The sequence below is a fragment of the Trachemys scripta genome, chromosome 23, assembly GCF_013100865.1.
Source record: "Trachemys scripta elegans isolate TJP31775 chromosome 23, CAS_Tse_1.0, whole genome shotgun sequence".
Taxonomy (NCBI): Eukaryota; Metazoa; Chordata; order Testudines; family Emydidae; genus Trachemys; species Trachemys scripta.
Window position 1 is genome coordinate 9,323,221 of NC_048320.1, and position 21,677 is coordinate 9,344,897.

The following is a 21,677-nucleotide window of genomic DNA, read 5'->3' on the forward strand; positions in this document are numbered from 1 at the left end:
GTAGAACTCAGGACTCCTGGGTTCTTTTTGCGACCCCTGTCCGTGCCCTCTTTTCGGAGCACATGGGGCCCTGGCTGGCAAATGGGGCTAATACGTAACAGAGGGGTGTGTTCGGCATTGAAACGCTTTGGGCCAACTGAAGTCTTTGGCTTAAAACAAAGACGGGTGGGGGAAGCTGTAATGCCCGCCTGTGATTCGCAGCAGGGCAGCCTAGAGACACCATAACAGGCCTTCTGGCTGTAAACCCTCCGGCAGCATTCGGGGGGTGAGGTGGGTGGGTCATGTTTATTAAACCTACCACAGCCCTTAAATCCTGGGCATGGGCAGTGTTACTAACTGGGGAGTCATGGTTCTGCTTTCCTGAAACACCACGATTTGTTGTTAGTACTTAATCTCGGCTGCAAAAAGCCACGTGCCCCAGGCTGGGACAGATCCTTTGACATGACCGCTGCCACCCACAGGCCCTTGAAACCTCCCAGGACCCGTGCCGGGCTCTCCCCGCTCCAGTGCACAAGGCCCCACTTATTTTAGGAAACTCTGCCTGGAGACCACAGCCGGGACCACGCCCGGCTTTAGCAAGACGCAGCCTTTGGCCTAGTGGGCGCCGCTCCAGCCCCGCGCTGCGGTGGGGACTGCCAGCTGCTCTTTCCCTTCTTAGGACGGTGACTCAGCTGACAGACAGGAGGAGGCTGCATCCTCACCCAGCTGGAACCTCCATCACTAACACCAGGGGGCGGTAAGGGCTGCGGGTTCCACACCAGACTCAGCCGCTCCGTTCTGCCAGGGGAGCACCCTGCTCGGCTGGGGCTTTAAAGGGGATTTTTAAGTCTTTTAGTTAAAATAAGGGCACGGTTAGATGGCACTGCCCTTCCCCCAGCAAGAGCAGTGGCCCAGCCCCTCACGCGCAGGGGGAGAGCCCCACATCCAATCCCCCCTCTAAGGCATTCAGTCAGGGCTGTGCTACACCCCAGCTGTGGCTCTAAGCGTATAGCTTGCCTTACAGCGATGTGCCCCCCGCCCCGACGGGGGTGCTGATGCAGTGCTGGGAAGGTGCTTTTGCCCGGTACACAGGGCAGGGACGACAATACAGCAGTGAGGCGCCTTGAGGCTGGTATAACTGCACCCACACTAGGGCATGCGCTGGCTGGCATGACTAGCCTAGTAATAAAAACCTCGCACGCCTCCCCGCTGGGTCTCGGGGTACAAGGTGGGGGTGTGGGCCAGGCCCCGGGCACATCAGGGCCCCACAGGAGTGAAGGGAAACCCGACAGCCAATGGAGCTGGTCCCAGGGACGGGGCTCACCTTCGCTCCCCCCACACCGTCCCCTCCAGCCAGCCGAGGCTGCGCTCAGCCACCCGCCCCAGCTGCCCAGAAGGGGCCCTGCGTGAAACCCGACCTGGGAGCCTGCCCCCTCATTTTTAGAGTTGGCAAAGGCAGCAGGCGGCCTGGGGCCAGGCCCTCACTGTTCTATGGTCAACCCCTTAACGGAAGGGGGGCCCGCTGGGGTGATTTGTGGAGCGGGGAGAGAGCCCTTCTCCCCAAGGAAGCTAGGTCCAGGGAGGCCTATGGGGAGAGGATGCAGAACAGCTCGCTTGTACACGGCCCTGCTCACGTGCAGCCCAACGCGGGGGTCACTCGGTTTGCAGAGCAGAGCCTGCCAGCCCTCCCTCCCCCTCTGCCATTGGGTGACTGCTCACACAGTACATGCTGTCCCAGCCACCTCCCGCGGTTTTGCCTCCCCCGCGGCTGGGCAGGAGTCCTCTCAAGGGCACAGGGGAGGTGGTTTCCAGGGTTTGAAATGCAGTGTCAGCTCCCCGGAGCTTTGCGTCAACACGGCAGCTGCGCGCTGGGTGAGGGAAGCCGAGCGTGAGGCGCTCTCTGCTGCTCTGGCTACGGGCCTCGGCTCCTTTCCCTCCCACCAGGCTGGCTGGGCTCAGCTAGGTGGTGCCAGTGTGGGCCCCTGCCGCGGCAGGATAAACAAGGCCATGGAGCGCTCTGCAGAGCCAGACAGCTCCCTGCCTCGCAGGCCACGGCCAAGCAGACAGGGAAACCTGACCTCCAGGTCACTGCTCTGCAGAGAGCAGCGCACGGCCACAGCCTGCACGGTGCCACGCTGGGAAGCGGGACGCCTGGGTTCCGCTCTCAGCTCTGCCAGTGCCCTCCCTTGGGAATATCGTTCCAGGCTTGCTAGGAAAAGGGTCCCTTTGGCCAGGGCTCTCAAAGCATTATGGGAAGCCGAGTGTCATCCTACTGCTGGTAAACTGGGGCAGTGACTTACCCGTGGCCACACAGCACGTCCCGAGGACCCAGGCGTCCTGGTAATATGACTACCGTATGAATCAGTTTTACTACAGCAGCATTGAGGTCCCCTTGTGCTGGGAGCTGCCTAGACACGGTAGCCAGACCCTGCTCTGAAGAGCTTACACTCTAAATAGACACAGAGAAGGTGGGAGGGGAAACTGAGGCACGGGGCAGCGATATGATTTACCCAGCAGGTCAGGGGCAGTGCTGCGAACAGAACCCAGGGCTCCATCCAGTATGAAAGCCTACTTACCTTACAGATGTTTGAAAGGGTTAATTGGCTGTAGAGGTGATTGGATCCAGTTTTAACACTCCACTGACTAAGTGGTTTGGGCCCATGCAGAAGGCAGGGTGCGAAATCCACTGCCCGGGAGGACAGGGGGTGTTTGCTGCACGCCGGGACCCCGCGAAGTGCAAAGAGACCACCACCAACACCACGTCCATTTTGGTCAATGTCATCTTTACGGATCAACAATGGGATGAACGCCACGACTTAACCCACCGTGTCTTGGGCAGAAACAGGGTTCTGCCCACAGCATAAAAATATATATCTGTGGAGATCCTTTCCAGAGAACATAAACGCATGCCATGGCAATCGATCACACGTGGGGCATGCAGGGCAGCGGTGTGAAGACACAGGGAGCAGTCGGTGCCGAGGGGAGCTCCCCGGCCAGGACAGAGACGGCTAGAGGGTCAGGAAGGCGGGAGGGAGGGTGGCAGAGAGAACAGGCTTCTCCAGAGCCCAGGCCTCAGACAACACGGACGAAGTTACAATCCCTCAGACCCTCACCAGATCAGCACCTGTCTCTGCCTTGCAGAGCAAACGCCTCCAGCTCGCCTCAGTCAGCGCCATACAGGGGGTGTGGGGGGAGGGGTCCCGAGTGCGGACAGACCCGGACAGCTGCTCTGAGCTGGAAAGAGGCCCCGTAATGCCTCGTGTATAAGCACAGCCCAGAGAGATGGCTGCTGCACCCCATCTGGGAATCTGGGGGGACCCCACTACGATCTCCTCCCCCAGGTGGCTGTTCTAATGCCTAGCCCCACCCCCACCCCAGCAGGGTAGGACTGAGGACAGCCCCTTCCCTTTCCCTTTGATGCCCTTCCACTGTCCCAGCTCAGGAAAGGGCAACCCTGGCACCTTCCGGCAGCCCCCTGGGCCACCCCCTCCCCCGAGCATGGAGGCCCCCTCGCTCCCTGCACCTCCCCCGCACCATTCACGACACACCTGACCCTCCCCCCACCTGGGGGCTGGTACTAGGGACCCACTGGCTGTTCTGGTGCCCAAGCTGGACCACACCCCCCGCCCCACAGGTTCTCCAGCCCTGGCTCCCAACTCCCCCGGCCTAACAGACCAAGTGGGAGCCCGTGGCCCTCCTGGCTCTCTCTGCAGGGCCCCCATCCACCCCACACCTAAACCTACAAGGCTTCCCCACCTGCCTCCACATTTGAAACTCTTCGGCCAGGGGGCTGGTTTCCCCCGTAACCATAAAAGCCGTCTCCACAGCCTGACTCCTGTCCTCCCGCTCCCAGTGGCAAGTGGAGGCAAAGAACAGATCTCTGGTGAATAAAAGGATTATGGGTAAAACCCTCAACCACGGGGAATGCCCGGAGCCTGCCTGGCTCTCTCTAAGGTGAGGATGGGGGGAGCCCAGCAGACGCCGGGCAGTGGTGGGCATGGGCTACTGCACGCTACATACCGTAAAAAGAAAATCATTCCCGCTCCTGGGCGGAGCGTTAGCCAGACTGGTCAATAAGAAGAGTCCATCGCTCGAGTCCTTCCGATGTGGTTTTTGTGATGTGGATAGATTCTCCCGCCCCAAGCCCGCTAGTATCTCCGTCTCCAAGCACCACCAGACACCCCCGGGGGCCTAAGTCACCCGGTAGGTGGAGGTGTTCTTTGGTTCTGTACTGGGCACGCACCAGTCGTCCGCCTCCTGGATGGTCTGGTAGTGGCGCCAGGCCGACTTGTTATACACGGGCAGCCTCTCCACGGACTCTGTCGACAAGGCCTGTGGAACGCAAGGCAGCCAGGTAACTGCATGTCAGCCGACAGGAGAAGTGCTCTCTCTGCAGTGAATCCTGCCCCCAAAGCCCCATGTCCTCCAAGCATCCTCCCAATGGCACGGCCAACCACTAGGAAGTAGCCCTAGGAGATCTCTGGTAGAAACTGGACAACAGTTCAAGACCAACCTCTGCTGTTTCCCTCCTGGTCCCTACTCAAGGCAGATTTCATGCCACGTGTTAGCCTGTAAAGTGCTTTGGAATCCTTCCAGACACAGGGCATCAGCAACGTTCTGCCCTCTTCTGAAGCCTTCCACCCAAGGAACCCAGGAGTCCTGGCTCCCAGGCCCCTGCTCTGACCAGTAGGTTCCCTTCTTGATACAGGAGTTTGATATCAAAGACTCTGCTAATGAAACCCTATGATTCTTCGCTTCCATTTCCTGGCACCGAAGCGTGTGCGTTGGAATGCAATTTGCATTCAGAGAGGGGCAGGCAGGGGGAAGCAGTCTCTGCAGGTCAGATCTTGCATTTGTTTCCCCAGGGCTTTTAACTGGAGCTGGCTGAGAAAGGGAATCCCTTTCCCACGGACATTTCCACATTTCTGAAAAAGGTTCATCGTGCATTGGGATGAAATGTCAAGTCCGTGACATATCCACAGGGAAGGATTTAAAGACCGATTCCATTTTGGGACGCCCGAAAGGGAATTTTCCCAGCTGACCTCAGAGAAGGTGCCTGTCAATTTCACCTGTGAAACTGACAAGAGCCTTCCATGCCCAGCTGCTGGAGGGGCGGAGAGCCAGAGGGCTGTGTCACTCTGACAACCCCCCAGCTCTGGGAGCCAGCAAGGGGCTGCCTGGCCCCTAGAGCTTGGGGGAGGGGGAGGAGAGAAGAGGCAGTGAAGCCTGCCTGTGTTTCAATAAAAGAATTTCACTAATTTTGTTGGAAAACTTTCAACCTGCTCTACTTCTAACTCCTCACCAGCTCCACAAGGAAGATTTTAATCACCTCTGGGTGGGTTTCTGCACGAAGGTCGGTCTGAATACAATGCTTCTGGTCCCCTGCCCATGCACCAGCTAAGGACTGAAGCCAGGAGCAGTTGCATCAAGGGACTGTCTATATACTGAGGTTAGCTACAGCTGGGTGAATAAAAACCACGCATTTCTTTAATTGATCTAAATCACTTTTTAAAGTGTTAATCATTTTTATTTTATGTGTTGCTACTTCTTTACTTTCCCCCCATAATTGGCCGCAGTGGATGTTTCTTCCCTTAATTAGCTTCCCGGTTGTTGATAGAATTTCAGGTTTTACAAAGATTTTTGTTCTACTAAAGTTTCACACACAAAATGTGCATCTGTGTTGAAAAAGACAACACCAGGGCACCAACATCTATACCGTGAGAACCGCAAACTCTGGCACAACAGCGATCAGCAGATACCCCCGACTATGTTTGAAGCCAATATATTAAACTCCCACAAGTCAAGAAAGCTGAAATGCTTCAACCTGGCTAACATGCCTCCATCGGGGTTTGCGGTCAATGGCACGTGTGTTCTTGAATTATGTTGGCTCTGGGATTTTTCCAAAGCACCTAACTTTAGGCTCCTCTTTATTTTTGAAAATGTTGGCCTGTGTGTAGAACGAAGTCGTTGTGAATATTTGTATTGAATTGAAAGTCTAAATAACTTTTCATTGTTCACACCGCAGCAGTTTTGTTCTGAACGGACACAGATTTTGTGCAGTGTTGTTATAGCTTCCTACAGACCAGGATACACCATCTCAAAGCAGCACCAGCTCCTGCCAGAGCAACAGATGCAAAACCTGCCGACGTATCTCCATTGCTGCGATGATCAATACCCTCTCCAACACAATTGTCAAGATTCCTGGTCCTACACGCTACACGTGAGGTTCCTCATGCAGTGCTTCAAATGCCCCAACAACCACCATGAGGGTGAAACCAGACAATCACTACGCTCTTGAATGAACTTATGCAGAAAAGTGATAAAACTACCGTCCATGGGCAAACACTTTTAATTTCCCCAATACTAATTTCTCCCTACTGTTACTCACCCCTTCTTGTCAGTTATCTGTAATGGGCCACTCTCTTACCACTTCAAAAGTTATCTCTCCTCCCTTGGTACCCTGCTGTTGATTTATCTCGTTAGAGTGACTTAACACTTGGTAAAGCAACCCACATCCTTTCATGTATTTATACCTCCTCCTGTATCTTTTACTTCATACATGTGATGAAGTGGGTTCTAGCCCATGAAAGCTTATGCCCAAATAAATTTATTAGTCTCTAAGGTGCCACAAGGATTCCTAATTTTTTTTTTTACTTTTCACAAAGTGATCACTCCAGATCTGATCTTACAATACTCATCCTCAAGGGAAATCTACACAACACCTTCAAAAGGTGAGCCTGGGACCTTAAATTCCTAACTCTGCTAGACATTCAAAACCATGGACTCCACGGGGTTTTATGGCTCATTACGACAATTTGTAACTCACCCACCCTACTGCCTGGCTAAACCTTAACTGCCCGCTTCAACCCCCTTACACAGAATAGCCTCACCCTCAACTGACAACTTCATTTCAAGTGGCCTCTACAACACGGGTAACCCCTTACGCTTAACAATCTGTCCCAACTTGTATTTAGCTCAGACTCTCTGATCTCCTTCCCCAGGCGTGAAGAAGAGATCTGTGTGGCTCTAAAACTTTTACCTTCCCTCGACAAAAGCTGGTCTAATAAAAGATACTGCCTCACCCACCTTGTCTCACTCAAAAACTTTATGTCAATAAAATAAAAGTTGAATAAAGATACAATATTAGCCCGGATGCTGCAAATGCCTAGGCACGTGCTTAACTGTAATCCCACTGAAGTCAATGAGATTAGGCAAGTGAGTAAAGTTACGTATCTACTTAAACAGTCGCAGGATCCGGGTCTTGAATTTTACAAAACGGCTATAAGCCCAAAAAATTTGAAAATGTATGTACAATATCCTAATTGTAGTGGCACCGGAGGAAAACAATAGTGTTTAAAATTTAGTGTGTGATAAAAAAAGTTAAAATTCACAGTTGCAATAGCGCACGTTTTCCAATTAGCTTTTACAAAGCCTCCACCCGATTGAAACCTGATTTTAATACGATTATTAATATCGAAATGATTTAATAGTGTGACTTAAAACAGCTACTTACGAAGAGCAAAAAATCCCTGATGCAGACGAGCCCTTAGACGCCTAGCTCTGGAGTACAGGGGAGTCTAACGAGGAGTCTGTCAGTTACACATCACCTCTCAGCGTGACCCAACATGTAAATGACATCCTGGGAACCTGCTCCCAAAGCCATGGGCAGGGCCGACTCAGACCCAAGCTCCTGCTCCGGTGGCTACCGGAGTCACCCTGGCTAGGTCACTGATCTTATTCAGGGATCGATCCTGAATGGAGACATGCTTGGGCTGAGAGACAGGTTGAGCCTTTGCGGGGGGGGGGGGGGGGGGGGGGGGGGGGGTCGAGTGAAGTGGCTAGGAACAGAGTGAAACTGACCCACGGAAACTTCACCAAGGAGGGACAGCATCAATGGGGACAAGGCTGTAAGATCTGGAGACTCCACCCACTGTCGGTGACATGGGGCAGGGATCACCTTCTTCTCTGTTACAAAGGAAGAGGAAAAGCCAGGGGCTGGGGACCGCCAGCAAACCCTTCCAGCGTTAGCACTTATCTCTGGTCCCCGCTGCGGTAGCGTCCGCACGCCTCCCGATCTTTCATTTATCTTCACAGCCCATACGTGAGGTCGGGCGGTGCCACCAGCCCCGCGTTACAGACGGCAATGAACAGACGCAGAGAGATTAAGGGCTTGGCTACACGGGAAAGTTATACTGGAATAAGCCACGATCTGAATTTAAACCAGTGTAGTTATACTGGTATAACTCCCCATGGGGACACACTTATCCCAGTATAAGAGCGTCCATACGGGGAATGATACCAGTATGGTTCTACTGGCGCAGCTGGGAAGAGTTTCCTGTGTTGACAAGCCCTAAAGGACTTGCTCAAGGTCACACAAGGAGGTTGTAGGAGAGCAGGAACGTGAATGCAGGCCTCCAAAGTCCTAGGCAGGCCCCCTAACCACTGGAACATCCTTCCTTCTAGCTCCCCCCTCCACATGGGGTGCCTGTCACTGACAGGACTGGGAGGCCTCCGGGGAGCAGCTGCCTGAACTAGTGGGTTTGAGAAGGAGAGATGTGGGGGGTGATTTACGCACCTTCAGGTAGATGACTGCGTCTGTCCCAAAGCCCTCCATGGAGAAGAGCTGAAGGTCCCCTTGGAAATACTTGGCATAGAGTCTGGAAATGGGCAGGCCGTAACCAAAGCCAGCCTGGCGGGGCGGGGAGAAGACGACAGGAGGTTATGGTTGCAGATGTCTCTGCGAACTGCCTGACCACCAGACCCTAGTTCCCCCAACATCACCCCACCCAGACATCAGGAACCCCCCCACGCCCTCCTCCCACTCCCAGGTGGCCTGGCTGTCAGATGTAGGCCCTCCGCCATCCCACCATGCCATCCAAGCGGATCAGTATATGTGCAGGCTGCTTACTGGAATCCCCTGCACACGGCTCTGGAGGGGGAGGGTGGTTACCTGGAAGGACTTAGGGAATTCCATCCACTCACCCACCCACAAAATCACAGGGACACCCAGGTGGGCCCGACTTGATCCGATACGTACCAGGGGTGTCCCGCCCGAGCCGGGCTGGGGGGTGGGTGCGGTGGAATACATGTAGCTGAAGAGCCGCTCGATCTTCCGCAACGGAACCCCGCCACCTCGGTCGCTCATCTGCGCGACGGGACATTATGTCAGTGACCTCCCACATGCCCTGAGCAGCGGCGCGTTAGCCATCCCCACCCCCACAGGGAGATATCCCAGTAGCCCAGCAGCGCCTGATATAGAAGAAGCATCAATAGGCCATGACAGGGCGCTCTGTCCAGCCCCCGTTACTGGAGAAAATGCCCTTGTGCGGCTGGGGGAGCAGGGAAAACAGCCTCAGGGTTCAAGCGGGAGGCTCCCAAGCAAGGACTGGCTACGGGCATCCCAGAAGCTGCAGAGATGAGCTGCGCTGGAGAAGAGAAGCTAAACAGCATTTGGGGGGGTGGGATAAATACCCCCCCACACACATGCTCCCCGAAGTCTCAGGCCCGGGGGACAACAAGTCAGATAGTCAAACAGAACTCAGGAGGGTCCTCTTGCCCGATCCTCTATTATCCACTAGCCCACATGCCCTCAGGCTACCTGCTGCACTGCAGGGGACTCCCAGGACACAGGTGAGCACCCTGGGGAATTAGCCTGATGCTGAGGGACCCTTTCTATCCCTCGGACCCTCAGCCAGGCCACCTACCTTGATAGAAAGATCTTCTTTACCCAGCGCTACCATCACCTTGATGGTTGGGAGTCGGAGGCTGGACTCGTGACTCTCCACGGTGGCTCTCATGGCATTCTACGCGGGAACAAAGACAAGAAGCGGGTCATCAGGGATTTTGTAATGACAGACTGTCAGCTCCTCTAGCCTGGCCCCCGCCTGCCCTGATGCTTGAGGAAGGTATAAAAACCCCCACAAGGCACCTATTTGTGCAGTATTTGTAAGGGTAGGAAGTTCCTTCCTGACCCTGAGCCGGTCATCTGCAGATGCCCTGAAGCAGAGGCCTGGTGGTCCTGGACTTCCCATGAGTCGATTCCTTCTTTAAAATGTTTACTAAAGCTAGTTCCCTAGGCAAAAATCCTGCAGAAATGAGTTCCACGGGTTAACACTGTGGCTGAAAACGTGCTTTCCTTTACCCATCTCTTAACCTACTCTCCTCATACATGTACTCCCTGGCCTCCACCTCACCCACCGCCAGAGGCGGGAGCTCGAAACTCCGGTGCCTACTCCAGGGAACCATCGGTGGGTCAGGCAGACAGAATGCCAAGTTCTACCATGGTTCTCTCCAGCTTCGTCACCTCCTTGCAGAGAAAGAAGTGCTACAGGTGAAGGACCACAGAGACAGGAGCCTTACCTTGAAGAGCTCAAAGAGCATGTGGTAGAGGTGAGATGGGACATAGACAATGCGGATTGGCTGCTTGGAATTGTTGGCTACAAGGGAAAGAACACAGCGGCTGTAGGGGAAATGCTCCTGTAAGCTGTCGGCCTGACTCCCCCAGCCCAGGAAGGACTCACGCCCAAGGACGGCGCAGGTCCGTCTTTCGGGGCGCAGTTTTGTTCTTCAAATACCAAACTCTCCGAGTAACACATGTGCAAAGCAGGCAGCAGGGCCCAAAGGCCTTTCCTCTGCGTCTCTCCCCCGCTATACGGCCAACCACGGGGGCCACCTTGCTTCCTGCAGCTCCCTTCTTCAACGGAGCCATTTCAGCAGACTCAACAGGGAGGTCGCTGATCAGTCCCAGGCCAGGCCGGGCCGTGCTCCCCGTAAAGGGCCAGTCACCTTGTGCCAGCTTCCTTAGAGAGCTCCTCGTCCTCAGCTGCTCCCCACCAACCCCTGCACCCCACAAGCAACTCACCTTCCCACCGGGCTCAACTGCTCCCCCACGAGCATCCCCGCCCACCTGTCCCCAGGGGCTGCGGGTCCCTCTAGACTCACCGCTGACTTCCTGGATCTCCAGATCGGGCGAGGTCATGTAATACTGGTCGCACAGCAGCTTGGCCATGTTGTAGGCATCTGGAGAACAGGGAGAGGTGGGATCGGCACCGATTCTACCCAAGAGAGCAGAGCTCAGCGCCTGCTTTCCCTTGGGACAGGCTCAGGACTTAGCGAGGGGACGGGAGACAAGGAATTTCAGCATGGACAGCGCAGGGAACGACAGACTGGAGCGGGATATTTGCTCCAACAAGGACAAGCTGGACATCAGCCGGGTGAATTTCCCCCAGGCTGCCCTGTGCCACTGTCCCCTGCCTGACAGGGACCCCCTTTTAGGGACAAGGGGAGCTCAGTCACTGTGGCCCACCAGTGCTTGGCATCTCTGGGGTACCCCCAGGGGCAGTCTGACATGTGTTAGGTGAATGCTTGTCCACTGGCACCTAGGCTGAGATCTACCAAATTCGTCACACAGAGAGGCTTCCAAACAAACAGCCTTCAGGCCCCGCTGGCCTGGCACGGATCAGAACCGGATCCCCCTGCTGATCTCCCGAGCCAGCCAGTGTCCCCTCCCCGAGGCACCAAGATGAGGTTGCACTGGGGAGACCCTTTAGCCTTCTGCGCTCCACCACCCTTTTGTGGGGATGCTGCCTCTCCGCCGTTACGGGGCACAGACCTCTCACAACCTCGGACACGTCACAGTGGGGGTCGATGCTGCCAATGTGCTTGGGGTGAGCCGGGTTGGTGCTGCCATCAAAGAGCAGGCCTGCATGGGAAGAGCGGGAGGGGAAGGAGAGACAAGGGGGGAGGAGAAGGAGGAAGGGCCTCAGCACAGACTGAAACATACGAGTCCAAGGGGGAACCCAAAAGGATCAAAAACATGCGTGTCAGTTTCCATCTCTCCTACCCTGTCCCTCTGTCCCAGTACTCCCCACCCACCCACAAATTCCACCCCTCGGCCCCAGTGCCCTACTGGACTCTCCCTGCTTATAAGGTCTATTCCCTGATTCCCTCTCGTCTAGCCCAGAGGTCTTCCGGGCGGTCCATCAACTCATCTAGATATTTGCTTAGTTTTACAACAGGCGACATAAAAAGGACTAGCGAAGTCAGTACAAACTAAAATTTCATTCACCTGGTGACCTGTTTATACTGCTCTATATGTCAGGACAACATTAATATTCCAATTGATTTATTTTATAATTATCGGGTAAAAAGGAGAAAGTCGGCAATTTGTCAGTAATCGTCTCCAGCGACTCTTGCGTGGTTTTAGGTCTGATTTTGCAAGCAAATAGTTTTTAAGGGACGTGCAAGACAAATCAGACTCCTGAAAGGGGTCCAGTCGTCTGGAAAGGTTGAGAGACACTGCACATTTTCAATACTCTGCCCATCACCGCAGCATCTCATCCCTGCCTCATTCCACCTCTCCTCTGCAGCCCACTCAATCCCTTCCTCTCGCCTGTCCCCTCCATGGGAGACAGCAGGCTTGGCTGGGCGGTTGTCACTCACTGTGCTGGTTGATCAGCATGCGGATGGAGATGCGGCTCAGGTAGAAGCGGTCCAGGAAGTACTGGATGTTCTGGTTCGACACGGGGTCGTCCCCGTAGGCCTCCTTGTACTCGATCACCCCCTGCGCCATGGTCGGCACCACATCGTTGTGCCGGTTACGGATGGTGATCAGGGCGTCCGTGAACCTGGGGAGAGCAGGAAGGGAAAGCAAGGGGGTTAGTCCATGTGAGATGGGAGCAGCTCATCATCGAGCGAGGCAAGGATAGAGCTGGCTTCCCAGAGCCTGGAACCAGAGGGCTACAACAAGGAGGCAGGGGACAGCAAGACCCCCAGTCCATTCCAGGGAGACACAGCAATCCAGGCCAGGTTCCCCTATGGCTGAAGGAGCTCTCCCCCAATCTAACCCTAATGCGGGCTTTCAACAGTGCGCAGCTGCCTGGGAAATCCCGGAGCAGATTCCACCGCACAGCTGACAAGGATCTCCAGGACACAGGTAACATTAGAGATGGCTGAAGTGCCATAGATGGAATTCAGCTCTGGATTGGGGCGGGGAGGTCCGGAGGGAGCTGGGACCTGTGATAAAATTTCAGTGACACTCAAGCCCAACCGCAGCCCGAGCGGAGGTCCCTGCCAGGATCCGGGAGTGGGGCAGCAAGAAAGCACGACTGTCCCGTTCAATGCGGCCCTACAAAAGGAACCCTTGCTCAGGTATCAGTTCATTGCTAAATGCAGACGGTAAAAATCATAAATAGCAATACAGAAAAGGCAAAAACGTTCACTAGGGAGTCCTGTGGTGTATCTGGAACGAAGCAGGAGGACGTATCCATCGCACTGGAATAGAAAATGTACCATTTGGAAAAAGAAAGAACGCGAGGGCCCATATAACTTGCATCCTTAAAGAAACCAGCTGAATCACTACTGTTAATTTTTAACCGATCTGGGAAAACAAGAGAAATTCCAAATTGGAGGCCTGCCACGGCAGCCCCAACATTTAAAAAGGGGCGAAGGGATGACCCAGCGAACTACAGATCCGCTGGCTGATGTGATTCCCAGGCAAATGACAGAGTCTCCGATTAACTGCTCCATCAAAGAATTAGAGGCGAACAATACAGCTAAAGCCAGTCAGCAGGGTTTCATGGAAACTAGGTCTTATCAAACACACCTGGTATCTTGGTTTTTTGACAAGATTACAGGTCTGGTTGATAAAGGTAACTGCGCATAGTATCCCTAGATTACTCCAAGGCGGTCGACTTAGTACCAGATGACATTCGGATTGTTTTACGGAATTAACGAGGCGCTCATTAAATGGATTGCCAGCCGGCTCAATGACAGTGTTGTTGTTACTGGGGAGATATCACTGAGCGGGGCTGTTTCTCAAAGGGTCCCCCAGGGACTGGTTCTTGATCCGGTGCTATTTGATATCTTCTAGATGATTGATAAAAGTCATATAACATTTTTGCTGGTTAGGTTTGCAAGATGGCACAAAAACGTGTGGGGTAACAGATAATGAGGAGGACAGGTTAACGGCACAGAGCTCTCTGAGTCGCCTGGTCAAATGGTCACAATTTAATCCACTCAAACGGACGTTTACTCATCTGGGATGAAAGAAAGCAGATTACACCTAAAGGAGGGGAGACTAGGTCTTGGGAAGCAAGAACTCACAGGAGGACTTCGGGGTCACGCTGTTGCTAAGGGGCCTAACGTGATGCGGGGATGTAGACAAAGAGGGAATTCAAGCAGAAATTGACAAGTGCACAGCATTGGTAAGGTGGCTACTAGAATATTGTGTCCATTTCCGGTCTCCACGCTTAGAGGAGGATGTGGATGGATGGGAGAGAAGCAACCCTGGCAGAGAGAGGCTTAAGGAGCTCCACTTCCTCGGTCTATGGAAGAGCAGGTTGAGAGGTGACTTGGATCACGGTGTATTGGCACCCGCGCACGGGAATGGTAATGGCTAGGTGGGGGTGGGGCATTGATCATGCTGACACAGGCATAACAAGCGCCAATGGCTAGATCCAATTCAGCCTTGAAATATGCTACAGTTTGCTAGCCAGGAGGGTGATTCAACACGGGAACAGCTCCCCAGAGTGGTGGACTCTCGGTCCCTGGGAGTCACCAAGCGGAGATTGGATATCTGAAAGATACGCTTCAATGCAGGTTCTGGGAAAAAGCCTTTGGCTTGTGGACACAGGCGGTCAGACGAGGTGACTGAAGGGTCCCTCCTCCCAGTCAGCCCACACCCAACTTACTGTCCCAGGGTGCCTTGGTCCTCGGGGTCTTTGTCCAGGAACTCCATGATGTCCAGCAGGCTCTGAACGTACCTGTGGGGGAGTGGGGAGGAAAAGGGATGCAGGCTCCGTTTATATTCCACAGCCACATGTTGGGAGCACGGATCAATGCAGAGTGGCCCCGATCCCCATCCCTCTACAGGCAGGCGCCCCCGAGAGCCCGTGTGGGACAGCAATGCCCCACTACCCGCCTCCATGGGGGGAGAGGATCCACAGAGTCTAGACACAGTACTTTACAAACAGGAATTGCTTCATCCACTGCTGAAATGCAGCCAGCTCTGGAGTGGGAAGCAGCACTGCACGCACGCACGCACACACACACGAGTTTAGGGCTGGAAGTGGAGAACACTCTGGGATCTCTAACAGGCAGGATCGCCGCTTGGCATCCGCAGCAACACAGCCCCCCCTGCAATGCAGCAGCCAGTGGTTTAGTGCTGAATTACAGGCAAGGCTGCCTCCTACGGAGCCACCCCCACAGCTTCCGGCGGCATTTGGGCTTTCTGCAAAGGTCTCCCATCCAAACCCCAATCCAGCCCAACCCTGCTTAGCTTCACCTGCCAGGATCTTAACCTGCAGCCATTGCCGCTTGGGCTACTGAATCAAAGGCCTTCCCTGCCTGCTACTGCAGATTCCCGAGGTCCAGCTCTGGGAGCCCAGTCTAGGTAGAGCTGCTCGTTCACCCGCTGCCTACCATTCCCTAGAGCACGGTCACCCAGCCCTCCTCCCACAGCGGGACAGGAGAGACGGGCCTAGCCTAGAGCCTTGCACGATGGGAAGTATAACAGGTGAAGGAGGAACAGCGCACCAGCAGCCAGGGGCCAGCGACTTCCCAGGCCTGCACCTTGCCAGAGGCTTTGGGACATGCAGCGCACCTTGCCTTCTGCAGCCTCAGCTTAATCAGGAACGTCTGCCAGGCGAGCCCCGAGCAAGCAGCCCATCCCCTCCCCTCCCCTGGGTCAGTTTCCCTCCAGACACACAGCTCCTTCCAGGGGGCACCATGACAGCTGCAAACTCCTAAGCAGGCTGGCTGTCAGCGTGGGGACGGAATGGCTTCCCAGGGCTGTGTTATATTTGCTTGGGGATGTAGGTTACAGGGAAGCAGCTGCAAAGGCACCGGTCCTGAAAGAACAGGAAGTTTTGATCACGGGATCCCAAGGGTGCAGGAGGAGGAGTACAGGAGCGGTTCACCGCCAGAGATGACGGGGCAGATCCCGCCACCAGTCACAAGGGGATGAGGGGTGGAAGGAGAGTGCTCATGTGGGCCCCATCACCAGAGCTACCACGCAGCACAGCATGGTGTGGGGCTTACGCCAGAGAAGCAAGGACTGGAGTAGCAGGAGGGCCCTGGCTGGTCTGGAACGGAAGGGATGTGGGAAGGTCAGGGTACTGGAGCAGTCTAGATACCCCTGTAGCACTCAAGCATGTTGGCAGAACTGGGCGTGGGAAGGTTAGGGCTGGACTAGCAGGGGGGGCTGCAAGAAAGGACTGAGGTGCATGGACATACGTGGGGAGCCCAGGGCATCAGGGGAGCCATGGGGGAAGGATGGAAGGGCACTGGCAAAGCTGTGTAGAGGGCCCAGGGCTGGAATAGCAGGTGGGCTGCAAGGGCATTGGCGTTTGGAGGCTCAGAGGAGTGGGAGAAGCTGCTCGACAACAAACCCCTCTGAGCGCTCTAAGGGGCGCTGCGATGGGGGCTCCCGTGGGTCTCCGGGTCAAGCCACCTGAGCAGATGTGAAAGACCGCAGAGCTCCATGCTGGAGAGGGGTGCAGCCAGGGGACCTCCCTGGCCCCTCTGAGGAGGGGCTGCTTAAACAGACATGGGGTGGGGAAGAAGGAACAGATGGGAGGGCTGAAGACGCACCCACCCACAGGTGACAATCGCGTGTGGCAGCTTAACCAGCCACCCCTTACTTCACAGCCCCTCGAACCTCTGGGGTGCTCAGACCTGGCAGATTAATAATAAAGGGGTCGAGGAGCAGCACAGGGTTAAAAGCCACCCCCCCGCCGCCATTGGCGCAGGCAGCAAAGGGTTGACGGCCAGCCCCTTGGGATCACTGATGCAGGAATGCACCTTCCAGGAGGGCAAATTCCAGCCTCGCTGCAGGCAAGGGCCAGGTTACTATTAACTCAGGCTCCTGTCCCCTCAGCTCCCGGGGGAGTGGGATTCAGCTGGTCTGGGCAGCCTCTGGCCCTGCCGGATGCAGCAGGAACCAGGAACAGGAGGGGAAAGAGGAAATCGCTGGCTGCACAAACAAGCTGTCACGTGATCCCCGAAGCCCCAAAGTAGGACAAAGTTCAGGCTGCTGCTGTCTGGTAGTCAGGGGCCGGGTATTGGGGGGGATCTTAAAGGGACATTTCCCATTTCTTCCTCCTCCTGTTGGCCTACAGAGGCCCAAACCTATAAGGACCTGACCAGAGCAGCTGGTGCCTTTGAAATGACAACAAACCAGTCCGAGGGGGAAGAAGAAATCTGAGCATGGGCTGCAGGCCGGCGGGCTTTCAAGGGTTAAATACAGTCGCTGCCCCACAAACTGCAGTACCCAGCGTGACCTGGCGGGGGCGCCACAACCGCTGGAGTAACAGGGAGCACGCACTTCCCCCCGAATCGTCCTGGCGCGATTCAATGAGCTGGTCCGTTGCTGGCCCAGGTCTAGTCTAGGAAGAGGTGTTTCTCAGCATGATCTGTCGGCTAGCTGTTCTTTACAGGGGTTAAGCCCTGTCTACACTAGAGGTCAAAATGCCGTCGCTAACGAGTGTACACACAACCTGTTTTCCCAGGCTTCGTCAACACTAGAAAATTGAGTCAGCTTAACTACATCCCGCCGGGTTGTGAAAAAGCCCCACCCCCGACCAGCGTAGTTAAGCCGACCTAACCCCCAGTGTAGACAGTGCTAGGGCGATGGGAGAATTCTTCCATCAGCTTAGCTACCACCTGTCGGGGACACGGAGTACCTACGCAGATGGGAGAACCTCCCGTTGGCGCTGGTAGTCCCTATCCTGAAGCGCGACAGTGGCAAGCTATGCCACGGTAGCATTTCAAGTGTAGACGGGCCCCTAGTCTAGATGTGGTCTCTTGGGTATGAACTGTCTCAGCCCCCAGCCCTCCCCAGTTACCACTGCGATTTGACTCCCCCTTGTGCCATTTCACACCCACACACTCAGTATGTCCATTCCAGAGGCCCTCGCCTGGCAGGGCCTTTGAGCTGCCATCCTCATTCTCCTCCTGCATCTGTTACATGTAAACCCAGACCAGGCGAGCAAGGGGCTTGCTGAGAAGGAGAGTTGGTGGGTGCGGTGGGATATGGAAAGGCTGGCAGTGCCATGCTCCCCCCCAGGCTAGCAGTGCCATGCTCCCCACCCAGGCTAGCCGTGCCATGCCCCCCACATACACACAATTAGCTGCCCGCCCCCACCCCCTTGACTGGCAGTTCATCCTACTCACCAGCTCTGCACCAACTGCACCGAGGGCGTGCTGATGACCCGGTCTGGCAGCAGGTTGATCTCCTTCATGATGTTGGACAGCCTGACAGGCAGCTCCTGGCGGAGGAAGGTGAAGGAGGTTTTCTCGCAGGCATTACTGGACCCTAGAGATAGAAGCCCCACCATTAGAAGAGCAGGATCTCAGTGACGCCCAGCCTGATGATGGGGAAGTAGGCACCTATCCCTTCAGGAGACACCCACCTGTCCTGCCCCCGATATCCGCTCAGGATGGTACATCAGACCACCTGTGGGACTCCCAGAGATCAGGTGCTCACCCAGAGCATTTACCTGGTTCCTCTGGCCCCTTCCCCCACCACAGCCCCTTGCATCAGAGGATCTCACGCTCATCCATAAACATTACACCTCAGACCGCCACTGAGTACAGTTTTAGCCAATCTAACCACTAGGCCACATTCCCTTGCAACTGGCTGAATTCCATCAGGGTCTTGGGCACAGCTCTCAGGATGGGGATGGGGAGGGGGAGGAAAGCTGTCCCCATCACTTCACCCCCAATCGCATACCAGCCCTTCTCATCTGCTGCTTACCCCCTCCATGCTGCTCCCTCCACCAGTCACCTCCTCCAGCTGCCAAGCTCCAGCAGGGGATACTGGCTAGGAGACTCACAAGGGAAGCCAGGTCGCACGCGAACCCCAGGCTGCAGCCCATTACTGCCCAGCGTGGGAAATGGGGAGAATACCCCATCACTTTGAAGGCATGCACCCACAAGGCCAGGGCAGGTGGGGTCGTCTAGTGGTTTGAGCAAAAGACTGGCGTCTCTGCCTGGCTCTGCCACTGATTCACAGAGTGACCTCAGGCATGTCACCTAACCTCTCTGTGCCTCGGATCCCTCCATCCCTACACATCACTCCAATCACAGGGCCTCCAAAGAGTCCTGTACGGTTATTTTTCATCACTGCCTCCCCAGGTTGGGGGACCAGAGCCTGGCACACGTGGTACGTGCGGCATTCGGCACGCACACACTCCTGAAGCATCGCTTGCCTGTTCCTGAGCTCTGACGTGTCCCTAAGCACAGCACAGCACGATTGCGGGCTGCCTAAGGAGAGCTTGGCCCTGCCACCGAGTGACAGACAGACGCTAGGAGCCTTAATGACCGGGGAACTCCCAACAGTGGCCAGCAGAAAGGAAACTAACAGCCTTATTGGCAGCAGCTCCAAGTTCTGCAACCAACACACCACCCCGCCCCGCACTCCCAAAGCACCCGGGTGACAGGGACACGGGCCAAGATGCTCCAGGAGGGTCTGGAGGAGGAAAAAAAAATAGGGGGTGATTATTAGATCACAGCAGGGCTATAAAGTAACTGCAGGGAGAAGAGAAGAGGTGGGAGGCTGGTAAACAAGGCCACAGTTCTGGAGAGAGCACTGGCGGGTGTACGTGTGTGTGTTTAACTCACACGCACACAAATGTACAGATGTAACCCGAGCCACTGCACGTTCGGACACCCCTGGCAGTTTCTATCTAAACAACGGCACAGATTGTTCGGAAGACAAGTGGCTAGCGGAAGGGAGAGAAAAGCACACGCGCGGGTGTTCGCACACACACACAGCAGCATGCATGACAGCAGGTTGCCACGCAGCGCAAGCCAGCCAGGTATGGCAGGGGCTTTAGCTAGCGTTTTGAAAGCACCGGCAGGCCCATCATTTGTTCTGGAAAGAGAAGCCACACGAAATGGACACAGAGGACGGCTAGCGCTGGGGGGGCTGGAACGGTTCTAGGACGCGGCAGAGGGCACTGGATCCGATATGAGCAGGCACCCTCCCCCTTTCAGCACACGTCTAAGGACAGCCGGAAGAGAAGGGGGTGCTGTGATGCATTTCAAATAGTTTACGGCAATAAACCTCTTCGCCTTTTCCTATCTCCTTCAGACCACGGATCTCCATGTACATCAGTGAATCCATCTTCCCAGCCTCCCCCGGGACGTGGCTCGGTCTCGCTACCCCCATGCGACTGAGGGGGAAACTGAGGCTCAGAGCCGGGAAGGGAGGGCCAGGAACAGAACCCAGGTGCCCCTTGCTCTAGCTAGTGGGCTGGGAAGCAGCAAGGAGGGGCTGCGGCTGGTCTGGAGAGGGAGGGGCTATATCCCGAACCCCAAAGCAAGACAGCACCCTGTTGTTTTCAAACAGGATTTTCCAGGGGGGAAGATCCTTGGAGGGTTTGGGTGTATCAGAGTCAGACTCCCCAGAGCAGGGAGGGAGGGAGGGCAGAAGAAGTGGTGTGGGGGGATGGATGGGGTGTATTCCAACCTCTCATCCTCTCCCCCAGCTGTCCCTTAGAAGAGTGGACAGCAAACCTTACAGTAATCCAGGGACAAGAGTAACCATCCTCTCCTCCCCCATAGCTCCTGCTATGGCCTAGCGGGAGAGGGGGGTCCAAATAAACTGCTCTCTATTCTCCCTGCACTGATTTAATGCACCACCCACCCACTGGTTTCCCCTACGTCCTCCACTCCCCAGAGAACAGGAGCTTTTCTGCTCCCCGCCCCCACATATCCCACTCTCAGCCCTATAGCCCTTCTAGCCCTTTCCTAGCCCCCGCTGGTAATGAAAAGGCAAAGGGGGTATTTGCCCGGGTGGGGGAGGGGCCTGGGGATATTTGCCCAGGACCCCGGGGGGTACTTGCCAGAGGTGGGGCCTGGGTGGGAGAGGTGCCTGGGTGGGGGAGGGGGTCCATGGGTATTTGCCCAGGTGGGGCAATGGGGGAGGGGCCCGGGGCAGTATTGGCCCCAGTGGGGGAGAGGCGGTGGGGGAGGGGCCTGGGGGGGTATTTGCCCAGCGGTGGGGGAGGGGCCCGGGCGGTATTGGCCCCGCGGGGGAGGGGCCGGGGGGGTAGGGGCCCCGGGGGGGGAGGGTCCGGTACCGAAATCCAGGAACTGCTTCATGGAGAGCGGCGAGGGCGAGAACTTGCTGAAGTGCTCGATGTAGGACGGGGCCCCGGCGGCCCGCGCCGCCTTCTCCAGCAGGGCCCGCAGCAGCCGCATCGCGCCCGGGGCCGCCCCGCGCCGCCGGGACCCTCCGTGCCACTGACAGCGGCCTGCGGCGGGGCCGGCCAATCCCGCGCCGGCCCCGCCCCCCGCCGCCCGCAGCCAATCGCGGTTCAAAAACATCCCCCGCGGGCCAATGGGGAGCGCTCAGACCCACGTGCCACCTGGGACACGCCCATTAACCCTTCCCTGCCCAGGACCCTTCTGTCCGTCCACCCCCGCGCTCTATCCCCTTACCCATTTCCTCCCCAGGGCCCTACAGCCCACCCTAGACCCCCCCATTCCCTTAACCCCTTCCTGACCAGGGCCCTACAGCCCACCCTAGACCCCCCCATTCCTTTAACCCCTTCCTGCCCAGGCCCTACAGCCCACCCCAGACCCCCCCATTCCTTTAACCCCTTCCTGCCCAGGGCCCTACAGCCCACCCCAGACCCCCCCATTCCCTTAACCCCTTCCTGCCCAGGGCCCTACAGCCCACCCCAGACCCCCCC

General features: G+C 56.0%; 1 protein-coding gene across 1 annotated transcript; it reads right to left on the reverse strand.

Annotated features, from left to right (window-relative positions):
* Nucleotides 1–3,982: 3,982 nt before the first annotated feature.
* On the reverse strand, nt 3,983–21,237 carry PDK2 (pyruvate dehydrogenase kinase 2). The gene is made up of 11 exons (XM_034755817.1): nt 21,063–21,237; nt 18,151–18,292; nt 14,670–14,741; nt 12,421–12,605; nt 11,591–11,680; nt 10,921–10,998; nt 10,339–10,415; nt 9,684–9,782; nt 9,017–9,124; nt 8,555–8,668; nt 3,983–4,311 (listed from the first exon to the last, which is right to left on the reverse strand). Exons 1-11 carry the CDS (start codon nt 21,181–21,183, stop codon nt 4,171–4,173), a joined length of 1,227 nt encoding a protein of 408 aa, XP_034611708.1. The 5' UTR covers nt 21,184–21,237; the 3' UTR covers nt 3,983–4,170.
* Nucleotides 21,238–21,677: the final 440 nt, after the last annotated feature.